We start from the raw sequence: 25,176 nt of genomic DNA on the forward strand, positions 1-25,176 counted from the left end.
TTTAATCACCCGAATCCATTTTTACCCCCAATCCATTATTATACCACTGCAGTCCATTCTTTTACCCAATTCATTTTCCCCTTACCCCCGTGATCCAATTGTTTTTACTCCTCGATCCAATATTTGAACCCTGTTACACCATTTTTCCCCCCCCCCCAATCCAGCATTATTCCCTATCCAATTTGTTTTTAAACCCCCTACCCTTATTTACCTACGATCCATTTTATTTTACCCCTGATCCATTTTTACCTCCAATTCCATTAATTAAAACCCCCCAATCCACCTTTTCCACCCCCCTGATCCGTATTTACCTTGATCTATTTTTACTCCCAAACCATTTATACCTTAATCTATTTTTATAATGACACATTTGTTTTTAAACCCCTGATCCATTCTGCAGGCCCCATTCAATCCCATTTTTTCACCACCCCCGATACCCTTTTTTATTTTTAACCCCCGATCCATTTTTACCCCTGATCCCTTTTTAATCCCTATCCATTTTTACCCCTGATCCCTTTTTAATCCCTATCCATTTTTACCCCTGATCCCTTTTTAATCCCTATCCATTTTTACCCCTGATCCATCTTTTTACACCCCCTGATCCCTTGTTTTTAATCCCTATCCATTTTTAACGTTTACCCCTGATCCATTTTTACCCCGATCCCATTTTTCAACCCCTGATCCATTTTTACTCCTGATCCATTTTTATCATCGATCCATTTTTATCCCTGATCCATTTTTACCCCAAATCCATATTTACCCTTGATCCATTTTTACCCCACAACCACACTTTTCACCCCGATCACCATTTTTACCCTTGAACCCATAAGTTTACCATCCGTTTTCATTTTTATGCCCTGATCCATTTTTACCCATCCATTTTTACCTCGATCCATTATTACCTCCATCCATTTTTAACCCCCATTCATTTTTACCTCTGATCCAGTCTTACTTTGATCCAATTTACCACCCATCCATTCTTTATTCCCTGATCCCATTTTTAACCTTCGCAAAAATCCATTTTTAAAAAAACCACCCCGATCCGATTTCAACCCCATATCCCATTTTTGGCCCCATGTCCATTTTTAACCCCGATCCATTTTTACCCCCGATCCATTTTTACCTCCAATCCATTTTTACCCATGATCCATTTCAATTCCGATCCATTTTTACCCCCAATCCATATTTTACCCCCGATCCATTTTTACCCGTGATCCATTTTTATCCCTGATCCATTGTTATCGACGATCCATTTTTACCCCAGATCCATTTTTACCACAGTTCCATTTTTATTACGATCCTTTTTTTCACCCCAGTCCATTTTTACTTCAATCCAATATTACCCCTGATCCATTTCTACCCCGATCCATTTTAATTTCAATCCAATTTTACCCCCAACCCATTTTTATCCCCAATCCATTTTTCCCCTGATCCATTTTTACTCTCTATCCATTTTTACACTGATCCATTTTTACCATTTTTACTTCTGATTCAATTTTACCCTTGATCTATTTTTACCCCCCAATCCATTTTTACTAACCGATCCAGTTTTACCCCTATTCCATTTTTACTTCAAAGTCACATTTTTGACCTCGATTCATTCTACCCCGTTTTTCTCATTTTTACCCATGATCAATTTTTTCTCCCTGATCCAATTTAACCCCCAATCCATTTTTACCCCAATTCATTTTTACCCCCGATCCACTTGTACCCCCTATCCATTTTGACCCAAATCCATTTTTAGCCCAATCCATTTTTAGCAAGACCCATTTTTAGCCTGATCCATTTATACCCATGATCCATTTTTACGTGAGATCCATTTTTATCCCTGATCCATTGTTATCCCCGATCCATTTTTACCGCAGATCCATTTTTACCACAGTTCCATTTTTACTACGATCCTTTTTCACCCCGGTCCATTTTTAGTTCGATCCAATATTACCCCTGATCCATTTCTACCCCCGATCCATTTTAATTTCAATCCAATTTTACCCCCAACCCATTTTTACCCCCTATCCATTTTTATCCCCAATCCATTTTTCCCCTGATCCATTTTTACCCTCTTTCCATTTTTACCTCGGTCTATTTTTTCACTGATCCATTTTTACCATTTTTACTTCTGATTCAATTTTACCCTTGATCTATTTTTACCCCCCAATCCATTTTTACTAACCGATCCATTTTTACCCGTGATCCATTTTTATCCCCGATCCATTTTTACCGCAGATCCATTTTTACCTTGATTCATTTCTACCCCGTTCCATTTTTACCCTGATCAATTTTCTCCCTGATCCAATTTAACCCCCAATCCATTTTTACCCCGATCCATTTTTACCCAAATCCATTTTTAGCCCAATCCATTTTTAGCAAGATCCATTTTTAGCCTGATCCATTTATACCCATGATCCATTTTTACCTGTAATCCCTTTTTACCCCCAAACCATATTTATCCCAGATCCATATTTACCCCGATCCATTTTTATCCCGATCCATTTATACCCTGAACCATTTTTACCCTTGATCCATTTTTCCCGATCCATTTTTACCCCTGATCCATTTTCTCCCCTGATCCATTTTTATCCTCATCAATTTTTACCCCCAATACTTTTTTACTCAGATACATTTTTACCCCTTTCTATTTTTACCCTGATCTATTTTTACCTCCGTTCCATTTTTACTCTGATCCATTTTTAACCCTCATTCATTTTTACCCCTGATCCAATTTTACTTTGATCCAATTTACCCCCATTCATTTTTACCCTTGATCCATTTTTACCTCCGATCCTTTTTTACCTGGATACGTTTTTACTCCCAATTCATGTTTATTCCGATCTATTTTTACTCCGATCCATTTTTAGCCCCAATCCATTTTTATCCCCAATTGATTTTTATAATGATGCAATTTTACCCCTGATCCATTTTTACCCAGATTCAATTTTACCCTCAATCCATTTTTACTACCCAATCCATTTTTACCCCATATCCAGTTTTACCTCGATACGTTTTCATCTCAATTCATTTCTACCACTGATCCATTTTTACTCCAATTCATATTTACCCCAAACTATTTATAATCCAATTCAGTTTTACCCCATTCCATTTTTACCCTGATCAATTTTTATCCTGATCCATTTTTACCCTCAATCCATTTTTACCCTGATCCATTTTGACCCCCGATCCACTTGTACCCCAATCCATTTTGACCCAAATCCATTTTTAGCCCGATCCATTTTTAGCAAGATCCATTTTTAGCCTGATCCATTTATACCCATGAACTATTTTTACCTGTGATCCATTTTTACGTGATCCATTTTTACCCCCAAACCATATTTAGCCCAGATCCATATTTATCCCCAATCCATTATTATCTCGATCCATTTATACCCTGAACCATTTATACCCCCAATCCACTTTTACCCCCGATCCATTTATTTCCCAATCCATTTTTAGCCTAATCCATTTTTCCCCCTGATCCATTTTTACCCATGATACCTTTTTCTCTCTATCTATTTTTCCCCCATCAATTTTTACCCGTTTTCCATATTTACTTTGATATTTTTTACCCCCGATCCATTTTTACCCCCTATCCACTTTTACCCTAATCCATTTTACCCCGATCCATTACTATCCATTTTTAACCCTGATCGATTTTTACCCCCAATTCATTTTTATTATAATGATCCGTTTTTACCCCCAATCCATTGTTACTCCCGATTCATTTTTACCCCAGTTCATTTTTACTGTGATCCGTTTTTACCCCTGATCCATTTTTACCATAATCCAATTTTACCCCTGATTCATTTCTACCCTGATCCATTTTAACCCCCCATCCATTTTCAACCCCCATCCATTTTTATCCCAAAACATTTTTACCCCCAATCCATTTTTACTTCAAACCATTTTTACTCCCGATCCATTTCTACTTCTATCTATTTTTACCCTGACCCATATATACCTCCAATCCATTTTTATCTCGATCCATTTTCGCCCCCGATGCATTTTTACTTTCGATCCATTTTTATATCTATCTATTCTTACATTGACCTATTTTCACTGTGATCCATTTTTACCCGCGCATTTTTACCCCTGATCCACTTTTACCCCCAATCCATTTTTACCCCTGATCCATTTTTACCCTGATCCTTTTTTACCCTCGATCCATTTTTATCATTGATCCATTTTTAACCCTGATCCATTTTGACATCAATCCATTTTTAATCCTGATTCATTTTTACCTCCGAATGCTTTTTAACCCCGATCCATTTTTACCCCTGATCCATTTTTGCCCCCAATCCATTTTTACTTCGATCGATTTTTACCCCTGATCCATTTTACTTCGATCCATTTTTACTTCGATCCATTTTTACTTCAATCCATTTTTCTCCCGATCCAATTTTACCCTCGATATATTTTTACTCCCGATCCAATTTTAACCCTTGATCCATTTTTACCCTCGATCCATTTTTACCCTCGATCCATTTTTACTCCCAACCCATTTTTATCCCAATCCATTTTTACCCCATATCCAGTTTTACCTTGATACGTTTTCATCTCAATTCATTTCTACCACCAATCCATTTTTACTACGATTCAGTTTTACCCCGTTCCATTTTTACCCTGATCAATTTTTATCCCGATCCATTTTTACCCCCAATCCATTTTGACCCCTGATCCACTTGTACCCCCAATCCATTTTGACCCCTATCCATTTTGAACCAAATCCATTTTAGCCCCAGTCCATTTTTACTACCCAATCCATTTTTACCCCATATCCAGTTTTACCTCGATACGTTTTCATCTCAATTCATTTCTACCACCGATCCATTTTTACTCCAATTCATTTTTACCCCAAACCATTTATAATCCGATTCAGTTTTACCCCATTCCATTTTTACCCTGATCAATTCTTATCCCGATCCATTTTTACCCCCAATCCATTTTTACCCTGATCCATTTTTAGCAAGATCCATTTTTACCCCCAAACCATATTTATCCCAGATCCATTATTATCTCAATCCATTTATACCCTGAACCATTTTTTACCCCGATCTATTTTTTACCCTGATCCATTTTTACCCTGATCCAATTTTACCCCCGATCCAATTTTACCCATGATACATTTTTCTCCCTATCCATTTTTCCCCCATCAATTTTTACCCTTTATCCATATATACTTTGATATATTTTTACCCTCATCCATTTTTACCTCGATCCATTTTTACCCCTGATCCCTTTTTACCCCTGATCCTTTTTTACCCTCGATCCATTATTATCATTGATCCATTTTTAACCCCGATCCATGTTTACATCAATCCATTTTTACCCCCGATCCATTTTTACCCCCCGATCTATTTTTACTTCGATCCATTTTTACCCCCGATCCATTTTTACTCTGATCCATTTTTACTTTGATCCATTTTTAGCCCCAATCCATTTTTACTTTGATCCATTTTTACCCTTGATCCATTTTACTCTGATCCATTTTTACTCCAATCCATTTTACTCCGATCCATTTTTACTTTGATCCATTTTTACCCTGATCCATTTTTACCCTTGATCCAATTTTACCCCTAATCCATTTTTACCTGTTCCTTTGGTACTCCGATCCATTTTTACACCCAATCCAGTTTTACCTCGATCCAGTTTTACCCTCGATCCATTTTTAACCCACGATCCAATTTTACCTTTGATCCATTTTTAACCCATGATCCATTTTACCCTGGATCCATTTCTAACACCCCATCCATTTTTACCCTGGATCCATTTTTACCCCGGATCCATTTTTATCCCTGATCCATTTTTACTGCAATCCATTTTTATATTAATCCATTTTTACTCCCATTACATTTTACCTCAATCCATTTTAGCCTACCGATCCATTTTTACCCTGTTCCATTTTTACTACATCAATATTTACCCCTCGATACAGTTTAACTCCCGATCCATTTTTACCCCTGATCAATTTTTACCCCTATCCATTTTTACCTTATTCCATTTTTAACCCCGATTGATTTTTACCCCCGATCCATTTTTATAACGATCTATTTTTACCCCCAATCCGTTTTACCCCTGATCCATTTTTACCCCCTGATTCAGTTTTACACCAAACCATCTTTACCTTGATTCATTTTTACCTCTGATCCATTTTTACCCCGATCCTTATTACCCATGTTCCATTTCTACCCCGATCCTTTTTAACCCCCATCCATTTTTACCCCCGATCCATTTTTACATTGATCTGTTCCTACCCCGATCTATTTTCACTCTGATCCATTTTTACCCCAGCATTTTTGCCCTCAATCCATTTTTACCCTAGTCTCTTTTTACTCTGATCCATTTTTATCACAGATCCTTTTTTACTCCCGATCCATTCTTACTCCCAGTCCATTTTTACCTCGATCCATTTTTACACCCGATCCACTTTTACCTCCGCACCCTTTTTAACCTCAATCCATTTTTACCTCTGCACCATTTTTAACCCCAATCCATTTTTAGCCCTGATCCATTTTTATCCCCCGATCCATTTTTACTTTGATCCCATTTTACCCTCAATCCATCATTACTCCCTATCCATTTTTACCCGATTCAATTTTACTCCGACCGATTTTTACCCCGACCGATTTTTACCCCAATCCATTTTTACCCCAATCCATTTTTACCTTCATCCTTTTTTACCCACCGATCCACTTTTACTCTGATCCATTTTTACTCTCGATCCATTTTCACCACCAATCCAGTTTTACTTCGATTCAGTTTTACCCCGATCCAGTTTTACTTTGATCAGTTTTACCCCCAGATCCATTTCTAACCCATGATCCTCTTTTACCCCAGATCCATTTTTACCCCTGATCCCTTATATCCTTGATCCATTTTTACTGCAATCCATTTTTACATCGACCCATTTCTACCCCCGATACATTTTACTCCGATACCTTTTTACCCCTGATCCATTTCACCCTGATATGTTTTTACCCCCAATCCATTTTGCCCACCAATCCATTTTTACTACTGATCCATTTTTACACCCCCCCCCCCTTCCCCGATCCCTTTTTACTCCTGATTTTACCCCAATTCATTTTTACACCCAATCCATTTTACCCACAATCCAAGTTTACCCCTGATCCATTTTTACCTCGATACATTTTTCCCCACCAATCCATTTTTACACCGATCCATTTTTACCCCCGATCTATTTTTACCTCTGATCCACTTTTACACTCGATAATGTTTTACCCACGATCCTTTTTACCCGATTAATTTTTACCCCTAATCCATTTTTACCCCGATCCATTTTTACCTCTGATCCATTTTTACCCCTGATCTATTTTTACCCCAAACCATTTTTACCCTGAACCATTTTTACCACTGCAGTGCCACCCCCCCCCCCCATCCATTTTACCCCCCATCCATTTATATCCCGGATCTATTTTTATTTTGATCCATTTTTACCCTGGATCCATTTTTACTTCGATCCATTTTTTACCCCCAATCCATTTTACAACCAATCGATTTTTACCCCAATCCATTTTCACCTCCGATCCATTCTTACTCCGATCCATTTTTACCTCTGATCCATTTTTACCCTGATCCATTTCTACCCCCAATCCATTTTTACCCCCCTCCATCTATTTTTACTTCGATCCATTTTTACCCCCGATCCATTTTTACCCCTGATCCATTTTTACTCCGAACCATTTTTACTTTCGATTCATTATTACTTCGCTCTATTTTTACCCTAATCCATATATATCTTCGATCCAATTTTACCCACCCATCCATTTTTACCCCCAATCCATTTTTATTACAATCTATTTTTACCCTGATCCATTTTTAACCCCAGTCCACTTTTACTTCCGATCCATGTTTACATTGATCTATTCTTACTCCGATCCATTTTTACCCCTTCATTTTTACCCTTGATCCATTTTTATTCCCGACCCATTTTTACCTCTGCACCCTTTCTAACCCCAATCCATTTTTATCCCCCAATCCATTTTTACTTCGATCCCATTTTATCCTCCAATCCATTATTACTCCCTAACCATTTTTACCTGATCCATTTTTACTCCAACCCATTTTTACCCCGATCCACTTTTCCCCCCGATCCATTTATACTTGAAATCCTTTTTTACCCACCGATTCATTTTTACCCTTATCCATTTTAACTCCCGATCCATTTTTACAGCCGATCCAGTTTTACCCCCGATTCAGTTGTACCCCGATCCATTTCCAACCCCCTATCCATTTTTACCCACTGATCCATTATTACCCTAATCCATTTTTACTCCTGATCCATTTTTTACAGCAGACCCAGTTTTACCTTGATTCAGTTTTACCCCCAATCCATTTTTAACCCCCAATCCATTTTTACCGCAGATCCATTTTTCCACCCCAGATCCATTTTTACCCCAGATCCATTTTTTTACCCCAGATCCATTTTTACCGCAGATCCATTTTTACCCCAGATCCATTTTTACCCTTTATCCAATTTTTATCCTGATCCACATTTACTGCAATCCATTTTTTATATCGATCCATTTTTACCCCCGACACATTTTGCCCTGATACCTTATTACCCTCGATCCATTTTTGCCCACCAATCCATTTTTACTCCCGATCCATTTTTACCCTGATCCATTTTTTACCCCCCCCCCCCCCCCCCACCCCCCCCCCCCCCCCCCCCGATCCATGTTTACTTCTGAGCCTTATTATCCCAATTCATTTTTACACCCAATCCATTTTTACCCATGATCCAAGTTTACTCCGGCTCCATTTTACCTTGATTCAATTTTCCCCACCAATCCATTTTTTACCCCCCATCCATTTTTTACCCTCCATAATGTTTTACCTACGATTCTTTTTTTACCCCTGATCAATTTTTACTCTGATCCATTTTGACCTCTAATCCATTTCACCCACGATGCATTTTCACCTCCTATCCATTTTTACCCTGATCCATTCTATCCCCGATCCATTTTTGCCTCCAATCCATTTTTAAATTGGATCCATTTTTACTTTTATCCATTTTTACCCATGATTCATTTTACTCCTGATCCAATTTTACCCCAAACCATTTTTACCCCCGATCCATTTTTCTCCTGATCTATTTTTATACAGATCCAATTTACCCTGATCCATTCTCATCCCCGATCCATTTTTACCTCCAATCCATTTTTAAATTAGATCCATTTTTACTTTTACCCATTTTTAACCATGATTCATTTTTACTCCTGATCCAATTTTACCCCAACCATTTTTACCCCCCAATCCATTTTTCTCCTGATCTATTTTCTTATACAGATCCAATTTTACCCTGATCCATTTTCACTCCAATCCATTTTTACTCTGATCCATTTTTACCACCCTGCCAGTGTTAACCCCCGATCCATTTTTATCCCCCATCCATATTTTTATCCCGGATTTATTTTTACTTAGATCCATTTTTACTCCCAATCAATTTTTGCCTCAATCCAATTTTTACCCCCGATCCATTTTACAGCCAATCCATTTTTACCTTTAATCCATTTTCACCTTCGATCCATTTTACCCCCTTTCAAAGCATTTTTACTGCTGATCCAGTTTTACCTTTGATCCATTTTTACCCCAATCCATTTTCACCAATCTAAAATCCCCATGTCCATTTTTACTCCTCTTCCAAATTCCCCTTTCCATTTTCACTCCTGTTCATTTTACACCCCAGTCCAAAATTCCTCTTTATCCATTTGTATCCCTGTCCATTTTTTTTTTACCCCAGTCCAAAACCAAAATTCCCCGTCTATTTTCACCTCTGTTCAAATTCCCATTGATCATTTTTACCCTGTTCAAATTCCCGCATCCCTTTTTAACACTGTCCAAAATTCCACCTATCCATTTTTACCCTATCCAAAATTCATCTATCCATTTTTACCCATGTCCAAAATTCCCCCTGTCCATTTTTACCCTTGTTCAAAAGTACCCGTATATATTTTTACCCCTATCCAAAATTCCCCCTATCCATTTTTACCCCTCTCCAAAATTCCCCCTATCCATTTTTACCTTTGTCCAAATTCCCTCTATCCATTTTTACCTTTGTCCAAATTCCCTCTATCCATTTTCACACCTATCCAAACTTTCCCCTGTCCTATATTACCCTTGTCCAAAACTTCTCCTTGTCCATTTAACCCTTGTCTGAAATTCCCCCAATCCTATTTTTACCCCCGTCCAAAACTCCTCTCTGCATTTTTCTTTAGTTCCAAAACACCCCCCCTCTCCATTTTTCCCTGTGCACAATTCCTTTTTCCATTTTTTCCTTTGTCCAAAATTCCTCCTTTCCATTTTTCCCTTCTCCAAATTCCTCTATCCATTTTCCCTTTCTCCAAAATTCCCTCTATCCATTTTTCCCTTTCTCCAAATTCAAAATATCCATTTTTCCCTTTCTCCAAAATTCCCCCTATCTATTTTTCCCTTTCTCCAAAACCATCCCCCTATCTAAAATTCCCTATCTATTTTTCCCTTTCTCCAAAATTCCCCCTATCTATTTTTCCCTTTCTCCAAATTCCCCCTATCCATTTTTCCCGTTTCTCCAAAATTCCCCTATCTATTTTTCCCTTTCTCCAAAATTCCCCCTATCCATTTTTTTCCCTTTCTCCAAAATTCCCCCTATCTATTTTTCCCTTTCTCCAAAATTCCCCTATCTAAATTCCCCCTATCTATTTCCCTTTCTCCAAAATTCCCCCTATCCATTTTTCCCGTTTCTCCAAAATCCCCCTATCTATTTTTCCCTTTCTCCAAAATTCCCCCCTATCCATTTTTTCCCTTTCTCCAAAATTCCCCCCCCCTATCTATTTTTCCCTTTCTCCAAAAATTCCCCCTATCTAAAATTCCCCCTATCTATTTTTCCCTTTCTCCAAAAATTCCCCCTATCTAAAATTCCCCTATCTATTTTTCCCTTTCTCCAAAATTCCCCCTATCTATTTTTCCCTTTCTCCAAATTCCCCTATCTAAAATTCCCCCATTCCCCCTATCTATTTTCCCTTTCTCCAAAATTCCCCTATCTAAAATTCCCACCCCCTATCTATTTTTCCCTTTCTCCAAAATTCCCCCTATCTAAAATTCCCCCTATCTATTTTTCCCTTTCTCCAAAATTCCCCCCTATCATTTTTCCCTTCTCCATTCCCCCTATTATTTTTCCCTTTCTCCAAAATTCCCCTATCATTTTTCCCTTTCTCCAAAATTCCCCCTATCCATTTTTCCCTTTCTCCAAAATTCCCCCTATCTATCTTTCTCCAAAATTCCCCCTATCTATTTTTCCCTTTCTCCAAAATTCCCCCTATCCATTTTTCCCTTTCTCCAAAATTCCCCCTATCTATTTTTCCCTTTCTCCAAATTCCCCCTATCCATTTTTCCCTTTCTCCAAAATTCACCTATCTATTTTTCCCTTTCTCCAAAATTCCACCTATCCATTTTTCCCTTTCTCCTAAAATCCCCCTATCCTTTTTACCTTTCTCCAAAATTCCCCCTATCTATTTTTCCCTTTCTCCAAAATTCCCCCTATCCATTTTTCCCTTTCTCCAAAATTCCCCCTATCTATTTTTCCCTTTCTCCAAAATTCCCCCTATCCATTTTTCCCTTTCTCAAAAATTCCCCCTATCCATTTTTCCCTTTTTCCCTTTCTCCAAAATTCCCCCTATCTATTTTTCCCTTTCCCTTTCTCCAAATTCCCCCTATCCATTTTCCCTTTCTCTCCAAAATTCCCCCTATCTATTTTTTCCCTTTCTCCAAAATTCCCCCTATCCATTTTCCCTTTCTCCCAAAATTCCCCCTATCTATTTTTTTCCCTTTCTCAAAATCCCCTATTCCCCCTATCCATTTTTCCCTTTCTCCAAAATTCCCCCTATCTATTTTTTCCCTTTCTCCAAAATTCCCCCTATCCATTTTTCCCTTTCTCAAAATTCCCCTATCTACCCTTTATCCCTTTTTTTCTTTCATTTCTCCAAAATTCCCCCTATCCATTTTTCCCTTTCTCCAAAATTTCCCCCTATCTATTTTTCCCTTTCTCCAAAATTCCCCCTATCATTTTTCCCTTCTCCAAAATTCCCCCTATCTATTTTTCCCTTTCTCCAAAATTCCCCATATCCATTTTTTCCCTTTCTCCAAATTCAATTCCCCCCCCCATCCATTTTCCTTTCTCCAAAATTCCCCCTATCCATTTTTCCCTTTCTCCAAAACCCCCACCCTATCTATTTTCCCTTTCTCCAAAATTCCCCCTATCCATTTTCCCCTTTCTTTCTCCAAAATTCCTATCTATTTTTCCCTTTCTCCAAAATTCCCCCTATCTATTTTTCCCTTTCTTTCTTCCAAAATTCCCCCTATCCATTTTTCCCTTTCTCCTAAAATTCCCCCTATCTATTTTTCCCTTTCTCCAAAATTTCCCCCTATCCCATTTTTCCCTTTCTCCAAAAATTCCCCCTATCCATTTTTCCCTTTCTCAAAATTCCCCCTATCTATTTTTCCCTTTCTCCAAATTCCCCCTATCCATATTTTCCCTTTCTCCAAAATTCCCCCTATCTATTTTTTCTATTTTTCCCTTTCTCAAAATTCCCCCTATCCATTTTTCCCCATGTCCAAAGTTCACTCTGTCCATTTTACCCCTTGATCAATATTCCCCTGTTAATTTTTTCGCCCTGTCCAAAATTCACCATATCCATTTTCCCCCTTTACAAAATTCATCTTGACCAAAATTCCCCTTCTCCATTTTTCCTCCTTGTCCAAAATTCCCCCTTTCCATTTTTCCCCTTGTCCAAAATTCCCCCTCTCCATTTTTTGCTCTGTCAAAAATTCCCCTTGTCTATTTTTCTCTCAGTTCAAAATTCCCCCTGTCCTTTTTTGCATTGTCCAAAATTGCCCTTCTCCATTTTTCCTTCTGTCCAAAATTCCCCTGGCCATTTTTACCCCTGTCTAAAATTCCCCCTGTCCATATTTCCCCCTGTCCGTTTTCTGCCCTGTCAAAAATTTCCCGTCCATTTTTCCCCATGCCCAAAATTCCCTCTGTCCATTTTTCCCCCTGTCCAACATTCTCCCTGCCCATATTTCGTCCTGTCTATTTTCCCCCCTGTCGAAAATTCCCCCTATCCATTTTTCCCTCTCCATAATTCCCCCTGTCCTTTTTTCACCCCGTACAAAATTGCCTGTCCATTTCTTACCCTAGCCAATATTCACCCTTTCCATTTTTGCCCTGTCCAAATTCACCCCTATACATTTTCCCCCTGTCCAAAATTCCCTTGTCAAAAATTCCCTCTGTCCATTTTTCCACTTGTCCAAAATTTCCCGTGTCCGTTTTTCCCTCTGTTAAAAATTTCCCCTGTCCAAAATTCTGTGTCCATTTTTTGCCCTGTCCAAAATTCACTCTGTCCATTTTTCGCCCTGTCCAAAATTCCCTGTTCATTTTCCCCCTGTCCATTTTTCCATCTGTCCAAAATTCCCCCTACCCATATTTCCCCTTGTCCAAAGTTCCCCCTGTCCATTTTTACTTATGTACATTTTTACTCCTTTCCATGTTCCCCCTGTCCCCTATTCTCTCTGTCCATTTCCCCCCTGACTTTATCCCCCCATCCATTTTTACCCCTGTCCAATTTTACTCCCGTCCATTTTTCCCCCATTTCAGTTTATCAGTGTCCATTTTTCTCTCCATTTCCACCCATATACATTTTTTATCCCTGTCTATTTTTCCTTCTATCCATTTCTTCCCCTTACCATTTTTACTAGTGTTCATTTTTTCCCTATCCATTTTTATTACTGTCCATTTTCCCCTTTTCCATTTTTATCCCTGTACCTTTTTACATCCTTGTCCATTTTTCTCCCATCCATTTTTTCACTTATCCATTTTCCCACCTATCCATTTTTATGTCTGTCCATTTTTCCTCTATCCATTTTACCCCTAACCATTTTTACCCCTATCCATTTTTATCCCTGTCCATTTTCCCCCTATCTAATTTTACCTCTGTTCAAGCATGTAGAAAATACAGCACAGCAATGTTTTAAGTTAAGATATCCAGGTATGCTTTTTATCTGGGTTCGCTTTTTTACTCTGCTGTTCCAAATTTTTTTATATAAATTTTTATAAATTTATCATTGGTTAAAAGCCCTTGAAAAGCACTTTCCAGTGAATCCAATGAAGCACTTATGTGTCTCATACGATAGAAATAATCATGGATCCCATATGCTAAGACTGAGTGATTTCATGTCTTTGCCAAGGGGTTGTGTAATAAATTTTACCACTAAAGCCTGTTGAACCCTATATTTAATATCCTTCTAAGTATCAAAGTCTTTATACTCTACTTTGCATTTTATGCTCTACCTAGGTCTTATCACCTTGCTATCCAATCTGTGTCACCTCGGGATTAATCATATCACCATGACACAATGGACTAGAATTGTAATTATGTTGACTTATGTTTATTGCTTACTTATGTCAGTCATTATTACAAAAAGAAACACTCGTTGATATAAATAATTTATTTTTACAGATAATTTATTAATGTCAGATTACACTCCAATATGGCTAGGTGGGCATTGTGATACAAAGCTCTCTCCACCCTTTGCAGTGGCGGCATGCCTATTCCATGTCTGGACCATTATAATCCCCAGTACGATAATGTTGCTATATCATTAGGATTAATATTTTATGGTTCTCTCACTAATTTTGTATTTCTCTATATTTTTGTTTGCATTGAATTACATTACTATATTATATATAGGAGACTTCATAAAGGAGTTATTTTGTAAAATTAGAAATAATTTATTAGTAATTTACTAACTGGCATCATTCTGAATTATGTAGATAAGATGGTCTCCATTTCATCGCGTGATCTAACGCAGCTAGCTTATCAATAATAAAATGCCCTTTTTTATGGATTACAGTGAAAACTTTGTCAGAAAAATTATATATCGGATCGGAGGGAAGGTCACCAATTACATCTTAATCAAATCTGGGGCTGTATGGCGAATTGGTGACAGCGTTACAAACGAGTGATTGGAAACAAAGCCAGTAACTAGCGAGAGGCAACTTTCACTGGGAAACACGTTGGCGAACGTCATAAAGAAGCAGGAAATTTGGCGTAGTTTTGGAAAATTTGTGGGGGTAGATTATATGGATGGAATTTAGGGGATTAGGTTTTCTTAAAATTATATATATGTGTCCGATAAATTGCTGGCTAGTGTTTATGACATAGTTTACTATGGTGAGGACGCACACATATTAGAGATGGTTCCGGTTGTATAAGAGGTATATTGGGTCTGTTCGTGGCTTGATAGAAGCAAATCTGTTCGGCTCTCGTGTAATTGTGTTTTCCTTTCTTGGTTATCTTCAATATCTTCATTTGATCTTTTGTGCTGTTCTGCGACAAATAATAATAGACAAACCATGTCAAGATTTTGAGATTTTGTCTCATTAAATTTACGAGTAACACTCTCGCTACCTTATGGAATCCAGTCACGGCTTATTCTCTTTCAGCATCCTTTGGGAGAAGACGCGGAACGGAAGAGGCAGCCCCATTGTTTTCAAGATCATCTCCTTGTAAGTATGAAATAGCGGTTGCAGTGATATGTAGGAGCTTAGGAGTGGTCCATTCATTTTTGTAGTGACATAATTAGTTTGTAGTTTTGAAACTCCATCACGGAATTAATATATACGTGTATGTATATATATATATATATATATATATATATATATATATATATATATATGAACTGTATATATATATATATATATATATATATATGATATATATATATGAACTGTATGCTTTGAATTCGAGTGACATGTATTTTCAATATATATATGTATATATATATGTATATATATATATATATATATAGTATATATATATATATATATATATAATATATATATTTTTTTTTTTTTTGTATGTGTAAAATTAATTATCTGTTTAGAATTCGCATGCCTCATATTTACCCAAGAGTTTCCCGTTCCATTGCAAAGAAGTCTTTCGGAGAAAATTCTCCTGATTTTCTCATGGTCACGGATGGAGTGGAAGTGAGTCGAGAATGCACAGATATATCTCAAGGTAATATAGCTCTATGAATAAGAAGACTTAGGGAACAGGGAAGTGTTCTCGTGATGCTCAGATCTGATGAGACATGATTCTTTTTGTATCGTCCAGATAATCATACTCAACCTGAAGTTGCCAAGTAGTGTTATTTCTTTTCCATTACCAATGTCATGCATGTCGAAATGTTTGTGAATTCACAGCTAGCACTATTTTCCTTACGGTTATATAAGTGTGATCCCTTTTATGCATTGGTATAATTCGTAATTTGTGTGGTTTGAAATTATTTTTTTTCACGTTGCTTAGTTCGGAGTATGGCGTGATAAGGTTAGGCTGTGTTTAAGCTGCCTGGATGTTGCAAAATGATTTATAGGCCTAAAAAATAATCTAAGCCATCTGTGATGTAATCTGTTACTACTAATAAATCTATTTATAGAGATTACATGTTCTTTGAGGAATAAAAGATAATGATGATTTTAATTATATGGAGTAGATGGCTATTAATCGAAATATCTATTAGTATTAATATCAAGGTGTATGGAACAGTTGTTCTTTAACTGGCTTAAAATATTGTTTTCTTAAAAGTCCTTCTGCTCACATTTGGTGTATAATTTATTCTTTTATAGGGTAAATTGAAGTACAAGAATGTGTAGATAACCTCATTTGCTTTTAGGCCAGAAATTGTTATATAGAGATATGAATGCTAAGTGTAGAGAAATCTAGCACACCTAGGCCTAGGAACAAAATCTTGGCTTTGACAAATGAATAATTGCATAGGCGAAGATTTGCTAGTAAGCCATCATTTTTGAAGTATTTAAGAAATATAACAAGTAATTTTGTATGAAAATCCAAATATTCCACTAACAAAAATAAAATAAATGTTTTCAAGATAATTTCATTGTCACTTATCATTGAAGAGCTATGTTACACCAGGTGGTTCTTGCATTGAAATAATAGATGATTATGGAGCATGTTAGATTGCCAGTTAGTGCATTTTGAATGAATCCTATGCAATCATGTAGCATCAGTTCTGAGCGTAGCTGTACATAGGATGTCTAAGATCAATTGTTAATGGTTATGTCAAGTTGTTGTGGTGAAAGGGAAACCCTGATGGAATAGTGCTCTGGTGTATAACTGGTTTGGTTGGAAAGTCGGTGTGAGACAAGGGTATGTCATCTCTTCTTAGCTGTTTATTATTTTTATGAGTGCCACGTGGTGTACTGTAGCCATTAGTTTTATGCAATCTGATTTTAAAATTTTTTTATAATTTTAATTTTTCTTGCTGTTATACTCAGTATTATTACTATCATTATAGAGGAGTAATGATGGTATTTTAAATTTGACAACGTCTCCGAGGGTTGCATGAAAGAGAGAGAGAGCAAAATTGGTGGAGGAATAAATGGGAGTGGTTTGATGGTGGTCGTAAGCATGTGTCTTTTGTGGTGATCGACAAGAATATCAGTGGCAAATGTCTGTTATGAGAGTCTGGTAAAGTGAGGGAGTCTGTGATCAGAGCGTGTGGTGGACAGTCAGTTTTTTGGTAGCAGTGTTGAATATTATTGATGGTCAGTTATTTTGTGTGTTTTTTTGAAGCTGTTGTTTGAATTATTGTTGGTATTGTATGTTTGAAGGTTGTTGTACCTGTGTTGTTGATTTTGTTGTGCTTATGAGTTCTCTTGTGTTGTAGATGAGTTGTTGGAATAGTTGAGTGTTGTTGTTGGTGAGTTGTGGTTCCTTGGTGTTATAGTTGGTGTGTTGACTTGTCGGGTTATTGTTTTTTGGTATTGATAGCAATTATTTGTGCAGTGATCTTTTGTTGTAAAGTTATTGAACTGTTGTGTGGTTGTTGTCCTTGTTTGGTTGTTTGTGTATTGCGTTACGATGGAATGAATGAATGATTGAAAGTTTTCTGGCATCCTGACATCATGTGTTACGATGGCTATCTTAGTCTAGCTATATCCAGCAGACAGTACAGCAGCTCCTCGCCCTGAGTGTGTGGTAAATACAAGTTGGTTTTAGAGAGTTTTTGTTTTTTAGCTTGTATTCCCTCCACATTAATTATTGGTGCCCAACGTGGGGTTGCTGGTGTGGCAGCTGCAGGATGGTTGGTGTGGTGGGTTGTATGATTGGTGAAAGGAAATGAGTATGGAAGGTTTAACTGAAATGGAGAGGCTGAAGGAGGAGTTGAGGTTGGAGAGAGAAGTGAGAGGACAACTGGAAATAGAGAATGAGAGGTTGAGGATAGAGTGTGAGGAGCTGAAGAGTGAGTTAGAGGAAATGAGAGGAATGCTAAGGAGTGTGAAAGTGAAAATGAAAGAAGAGGTTAAAGGAGCAGAAGAGAGAATGGTTGAGAAAATGGACGAAGAATTTGGAGTAATGATGAATGCAGTGCAGGAGATGAAGGAATTCATGGGAGAGGGAGCAATAGGAGGTAGGCCTACTGGGTCTTTTGACGGGCCAGGAGCAATTAAGGAAGTGAAAGAACAAGTGGATGAGAGTACAAGACATGAAGGTGATTTGGTTGTGATAAGAAAAGGAAAGAAGGGGAAGAAACAGGATAAGGATAAACCTGAGGACAAAAATAAGAAGGGGGCTGAGAAAAAGAAGAAGACTGAGGGAAATAAGGTTAGTAAGGATGACGGACAGGATGAGACTAGGATTGAATACATTGGTGAAATGGCTGAGAGTGATTTAGATAGCGGTGAGTGGAAACAAGCAGGTAAAAAGAAGAAGGGTAAGGAGAGTGTAATCAAGAGCATGGATGTTAGTAGGGAAGTTGATTTGTTGTATTCAGAAGAGGTTAAGAGGGATCAGAATGGAAGTAGTGAAAGTGAGAATGAGCAGGAAGTAAAGGGTAGGTACCAAGAATAGGAAATTTAGGTATGCCTGTGGTGGAAATGTTATGTGAAAATGTAGAAATTGAAGGGTTAGTTTTGGATAAAAGTGACTGTTATGTGATCGAGAGAATGAGTGATAAATAAGATATGTTGTTACGGTACAGGTTCCTGAAGAAGTGTGGGATGGTGGTCCGTCTGAGCACGAATATGGTTGAATTGTGTATGAAAGGGGATGTACGTGGAGAGTTGTACTTGGATAGGGATGGAGGGGTAAACAGTAAAGTATGGAAGTGGGTGCTGTTGGTTGCAAAAGAGAGTGTAAAAGTGCCGCGAGAAGTCAGGGAAGTTGTTAGTGGAAAGTTGCATGGCCGGATAGTCTTTGAATTGTCAAAGGTGACTAGTGTGCATATGTGGTTGAGGGTGTGGATGCGAATAAGTTGGTAAGAGTGAGTGTGCATGTATACAACAGGATTTTAAATATAGAGAATCCTCGTGTTTTTGTAGCCTCATTGCCGAGTGTTAGGAGAAAGCGAATGTGGGGTATACATGAAGGTGATTGTGTAGGGTTATTATATACGTTGGTGAATGTGGACAACAAAAGATATGTTAAGTTATGGCAGGTGATGACAAGTAGCGTGAAAGAAAGTGATGAGTGGAAGTATGAGTTGAGAGAAAGAATTGAGGTGGATGAAAGTGTTAGTAATGACGAGAGGAAGCCGTTGAATGCTAGGATCCCGAGGATGATTGAGGATTCGAGTGAGTTGATTTTAGATTAGAATATATGCCGGGGAGTAAAAATGTGATTGCTCATATGATGTCTAGATGCATGGTAAGGGCAATGGTATCGTGAAAAGTGACTGTGATCCGAATACGGTACTTGAGGGGTTAGTTGTTAAAAGAGAGGTTTGAAGGGGGTGACAGTGTGTGTGAATGTTTGTTTTCAAGATTGAAAGACTTCGAAGGTAAGGGTCTGGTTAAAGAGGTACCCGGTAGTGCAAATGAATTGCAAGTGAAGTTGATGAGTGATGTGCAGAAGGAAGTGGCATATACGGAGGAACAAGGGAGGGAAGAGGAGATATTACATAAATTGTTGTCAACAGTAGCCGAGTTGTTTGGAATAAAAGTGTTTTTATATTTTGGATGGGACAGACTGGTTGAGTATCGAGGGAGGTAAGTACAGGTATTGAGCATGGGGTTTTGATGATTCAGTGTGGCGAAGATGGTTGTAATTGGTTGGTTACAAAAAGGGTCTGTGAAGGGGATTTGAGTCAGAATTGCGGAAATGGGGAAATAACTGAGGATGAATGTGGTGAGGATGATTGTGATGTGGATAACCAGGTGGACGTAGTAGTGAATGTGTGTATGCATGGGACTCAAGGGAAATTTGTGACGTTTGTCAGAGTAAGTGATAGTGAATACTGTATTTTAGTTGACACAGGGGCACAAGTTTCCTTGGTGAGTGGGTCAGTATTGAGTGAACTTGAGAGATGCAATTGTGAAGTGAAAAGGCAGTGTACAAGTGTAAGAATACATGGGTTAGGAAAAGGAAGTGTTTTAGTATGGGAAGAGGTACGGTTAAAGGTTAGGTTAGGAGATCTTGAAGTAATACATAACTTTATAGTTATGGGAGAAAACAATATGCCAGCTTGCCTTTTGATAGTGATAGATTTTTTTGAGGATGTATGAGGTAGAAGTAGATATGGGTAACGGAATACATAGAAAGAGGGGCAGAAAAATAGCTAGGATTCAAGATAGTAATGTAGCAAACTTTGAGGGTATAATTGATATTGCTAGGAGTGAGAATGATTTATTGAGTGAGGAAGAGATTGAGGAAATGCAAGATAATCTGCTTGGAGACAAGTATGTTGCGAAATGTGTTTTGGGAGGAGTGCGTGTGGAAGATTGACCATGTGATTTTGATGTATGTAAGAGGGTTGCTAAACGGTTTGTAGTGTGTAAAAACATAGTGTACTTTTTACATCAGGAAGGGGTGTATGACAGGGAAGTGTATGTGCCTGTGTTTTCTGTTGAGTCAGCTGTATGTGTTTGCTGGTGCATGATCGGTTTGGGCATATGGGGAAAAATAAGTTGTGAGAATGCATGAGAGAGAGATTGTATGCACCTGGGTTGAATAAGATTTGTATGGATGTAGCTGTCACATGGGGGAATACTGTTAGAGGGAAAAGTATCAGAGTGTGCATGCAAGTCCGCTTGTGTTGCGATTGCAGATGAAAGAGCCGTTTGAAATGCTTGTGACTGATTGTGTTTCTTTGCCGAAGACTGCGAGAGGACACGTGGGGATGATTGTGATGGTGGATCACATGAATAAATTTGCCTATGTAGTTCCCATCAAAGACAAGAGGAGTGAAACTGTTGCCCAAATGGTGGGTCAAGTGATGTTGCGTGTGTGTGTGTAAGCCGGCAAACGATATTAAGAGCCTTTAGAACTTTTTTGAAAATTTATTGTTTGCTTTCTTTGTGTAGTGTAACATTTTCTCATCACTTTTAAAGAATGTAGCCACTCATATGACCGACCATGTACAATCTTCACTTGAAATATTTTAGCTTTGTAATTAGACGACAGATAAGATTAGTACCTTAATTATGTCTTAACCTTTTCTTGATCGGAAAAGATAATTATTTTAAGCTAACACTTCTCCTGTTCGCATTTTCTACCAGTAGATGGATTATTTTATGAGTTATTGCAGCTTCAGATTTTTGCTCTTTCAAGCATTGATTAATCGGGCTTGGAGCTTATCCATTATATACCCATGTTTTATTCATTTCTGAGATGTGTATATATTTATATATATTATATATATATATATATATATATATATTATATGTATGTATATGTATATGTATATGTATATGTATGTATATGTATATGTATATGTATATATATTATATATATATATATATATATATATATATACCTAACTATTTTGTTTTTCATGAGATAGGTTTAGATGAGCTGATTATTTTTCTGTATAACTTTTCTGCGTTTTATATCTGTAATGTGTAGAATAGAGCTTATAGCCAGTGATTATTACCGACTTTGTTTTTAATGACCTCACGCTTTCTTTTACCTTCTTCCTGTTCGTGAATTAACGTGACTAAACCTGGCATCATATTCTTTCCATCCTTCGGCTATATTTTTCATTCGACATGTTATTTACCCATTCTGGGGGCATCATTTAAAAACAATTTTAATGAATTGATAAAGGCTTTATTTCGAATACCACGTTTATCCCGAGTGCTGGTGCTATAGAAATTCTTTCAGTAAATTGATTGCTTATCCAGGTTAGGTTAGGCCCAGTGATTAGACACTTCTTTTTAAAATGCAAGTAAACATTCACGTGGTACAACTGTTTGTCGGTTATATATGGTTTTAAATTTATCAAAAAAATTTTAAATATTTTAGTGTTAAAACAAAAATTCTTAGAAATAAACACGACTGTGCGATATTGCTTCAACCAAAATTTTTTTATCAACTGTGATTAAATTTACTTCGGATTTTGTAAGATTTTTTACTACACAAACAGTTGTACGTAATCACAGGAATATCATACTGAATCTGTAGAAGGGAAAACACTGAAACACAGCAAGTTTCTTGTTAGTAATCTTTAATCGTGTAAACTTTACCGAGAGAAAAATACACAAAACCTTATGATATAGTGAAATAACAATCTCATTCCATAGTCTGAAATTGCTAGTCTAATATATATATATAATATATATATATTATATATATATATATATATATATATATATATATATATGTATATGTATATATATATATGTATAATATATATATATATAATTTATATATATATATATATATATATATATATATATATATATATATATATATGTATGTATATATATATAATATATATATATATATATATATATATACTATATATATATATATATAATATTTTATATTTTATATGTGCAAAAAACAAATATCATCGTTTATATATGTATATGTATGCATATACGTATTTATGTATACATATATATTTATGCATATGTAATGTATTCATACATCCACACACACTATATGTATGCATACATACACTATATATAGATACATATACTATGCATAAATCCACCTACAGATTATGCGCTCTACATGTGACAATGATCCGGCTGTTTCCTTGGACCATAACCTTATGTTGGACCATAACCTTATGTACACGATGATTGCGGAAAAAGATGATTGGTGTTAACCATCCCTTCAAGAAGGCAGAGAGAAAATGTGTGCATGCAGGCGTCTGGAGAATATTGACACGCGTACGGGTCCCCCCAGCCATCTAAGTGACAGTCGCTCGTGGTCCCTGTTGGCTAAGCAGCACCTCAACGTCTCCCACCGAGTCACCATTCTTCTCCCGGAGAGGTGACTCTTGGTTTATCCTCATTCGCCTAACAGTTCTCTCTCTTCTCTCTCTCTCTCTCTCTCTCTCGCAGATCACACTGCCCCTCAGATATTCCTCTCTCGCAATGACTGAGGAACCAGTGACTCGTTTTGATATATATTCATTTGTATGAATGAGATGGTCTGCGAAGAACTGGTGATCAAGTGAATTTTTTTTTTCGTTTTTTTTTTTTTTTTTTTTGATTGATGATAGCTGGCTGGGAAAATGGCATTAGCAAATTAAAAAAAAAGAAAGAAACATGCATCGCGACTATTGCTAGGACTCTATCTAAGGAGCAGAGCTTAAAGTTGTATCTCTTCCAATGCACCTTTTGTGTAGAAGAGGTGAATGTCTCTTCAGAGAAGGTTCCAGCCGTACTGAGGGATAAGGTTTCTCACCTTCACGCCGTATTTCAACTCTTTACCTGAACTAATCAGCGCTGATTGCTAAAACAGTTTTTTCGATTTCGTTTCTAGTAAAGCAAACAAGCTCCATTGGTCGTATTTTATTTTCTTCAGTAATCCTTCGGACTTGACTGGGATCAAACGGACTCGGCAAATGAAGGTATAATTGTGTATTGCAACCTCGCGCTTCGTATTTTCACAACTAATTCGAGTCAATGGTCGGTCGTTAACCTTGAAGCAGAAGGACAATCAATGAAATCACTTGAAATTGTTGCAGCCCTTGTCCTTTTTAGATGAGGAAAGCTACAAAAATTTTTAATTATGGTTTAAGACCCTCACAACATCTACTGAGACTAAAATAGACTATTCTGGGTAACTCGGACGTATTTAGTTTCAAGTGTCGTTTACATTTGCATTTCTAGACTTTGATATTGTTTTTACCATAAAAATCACCCACTCTTTTTCAGAGGACGGGGGTGGGATCCAATGATAAGTTTGTTTTTGCTTCACGCATTTCATGTATCATTGTCATTTTGGGCCAGAGACAATGCAATATCGGTCCATTGTCATCTTTTTGCAATTTTGGTTTTCCTTAATGCATGACAGGCAGGTTCAGTTTTCCAAAATCTGACTTTTTCCGTCTTTTAATTCAACGGATACGGTTGTTCACACCCACAATAGGTTTTAATGTCGGAAACAAACCAGGACCCTGATTATACCGAAGTAATGGATTGTTAAGACGAAGCATACATAAATCGTACTTTTCATTAATTCCGTCTCGTTTTGATCTCGATATTCTTTGCGTACATGATATAAAAATGTGATCTTCATGGAATATATTGTTGGAATCAGTATTGATACAGTCCCAGTCATTTATTGATATGCTAGACAACACCAGGATTCGACATATTCTCCATCACGGAAAGCCCAAGGAAACTAACTAACCAAACACTTGTGTCAGTGGACGCCTGATAGTCTTTGCTAAAACGTCTACATTGTTCTCGTGACTTATAGGTAGGTCTGTTTAAGTAGGGATTATTTATTCTGTAAAAACTATCAAGCATAATTAGTGTAACGGACTTCATTTCTGTAGGTATTACTTCAGCCAACTGTTAATAATGTTTGCCAATTTAACAGATGGGAAAAAAGGAGTAATCGACTGTTTCAATGAATACATCGATTTTGCTTAAATTACAGGAACTGGGTGAATTAGTTAACAACCATTTGTATTAAATTTGGACAGTTGAATTCATGAGGTATTTCACGAGTTGAAAATTTTATGCTTCTCGCGACCAATTTTGAATGATTCACAAATTGGGGAGAAGATCTGTTTCATTAATTTACTTCATCGGGTGATCATTAGCAAAGGACGAGCAGTGATCCCACAAGTCAGAATGAAAGGGATTTAATATATGCGAGTGCATCAGAATTGTAAGAAAATAAAGATTATTAACTGATTGCACTATAT

General features: G+C 37.1%; 2 protein-coding genes across 5 annotated transcripts in view; both read left to right on the plus strand.

The window, feature by feature from the left end:
* LOC135220726 (transmembrane protease serine 11D-like) overlaps nt 1-25,176 on the plus strand; it is a 496,130-nt gene that overhangs the window by 104,569 nt on the left and 366,385 nt on the right. For all 4 annotated transcript variants that reach the window (XM_064258162.1, XM_064258158.1, XM_064258159.1 and 1 more), the window contains exon 2: nt 15,491-15,553. The gene's annotated coding sequence lies outside the window, so the exon portion shown is untranslated. The remainder of the gene's footprint in view (nt 1-15,490; nt 15,554-25,176) is intronic.
* Nucleotides 18,423-20,789, plus strand: LOC135221238 (high mobility group nucleosome-binding domain-containing protein 5-like). The gene is made up of 2 exons (XM_064259054.1): nt 18,423-18,900; nt 20,575-20,789. The coding sequence occupies exons 1-2, from the start codon at nt 18,423-18,425 to the stop codon at nt 20,787-20,789; spliced, it is 693 nt and encodes a 230-aa protein (XP_064115124.1).

The sequence above is a fragment of the Macrobrachium nipponense genome, chromosome 2 (assembly GCF_015104395.2).
Source record: "Macrobrachium nipponense isolate FS-2020 chromosome 2, ASM1510439v2, whole genome shotgun sequence".
NCBI lineage: Eukaryota > Metazoa > Arthropoda > Malacostraca > Decapoda > Palaemonidae > Macrobrachium > Macrobrachium nipponense.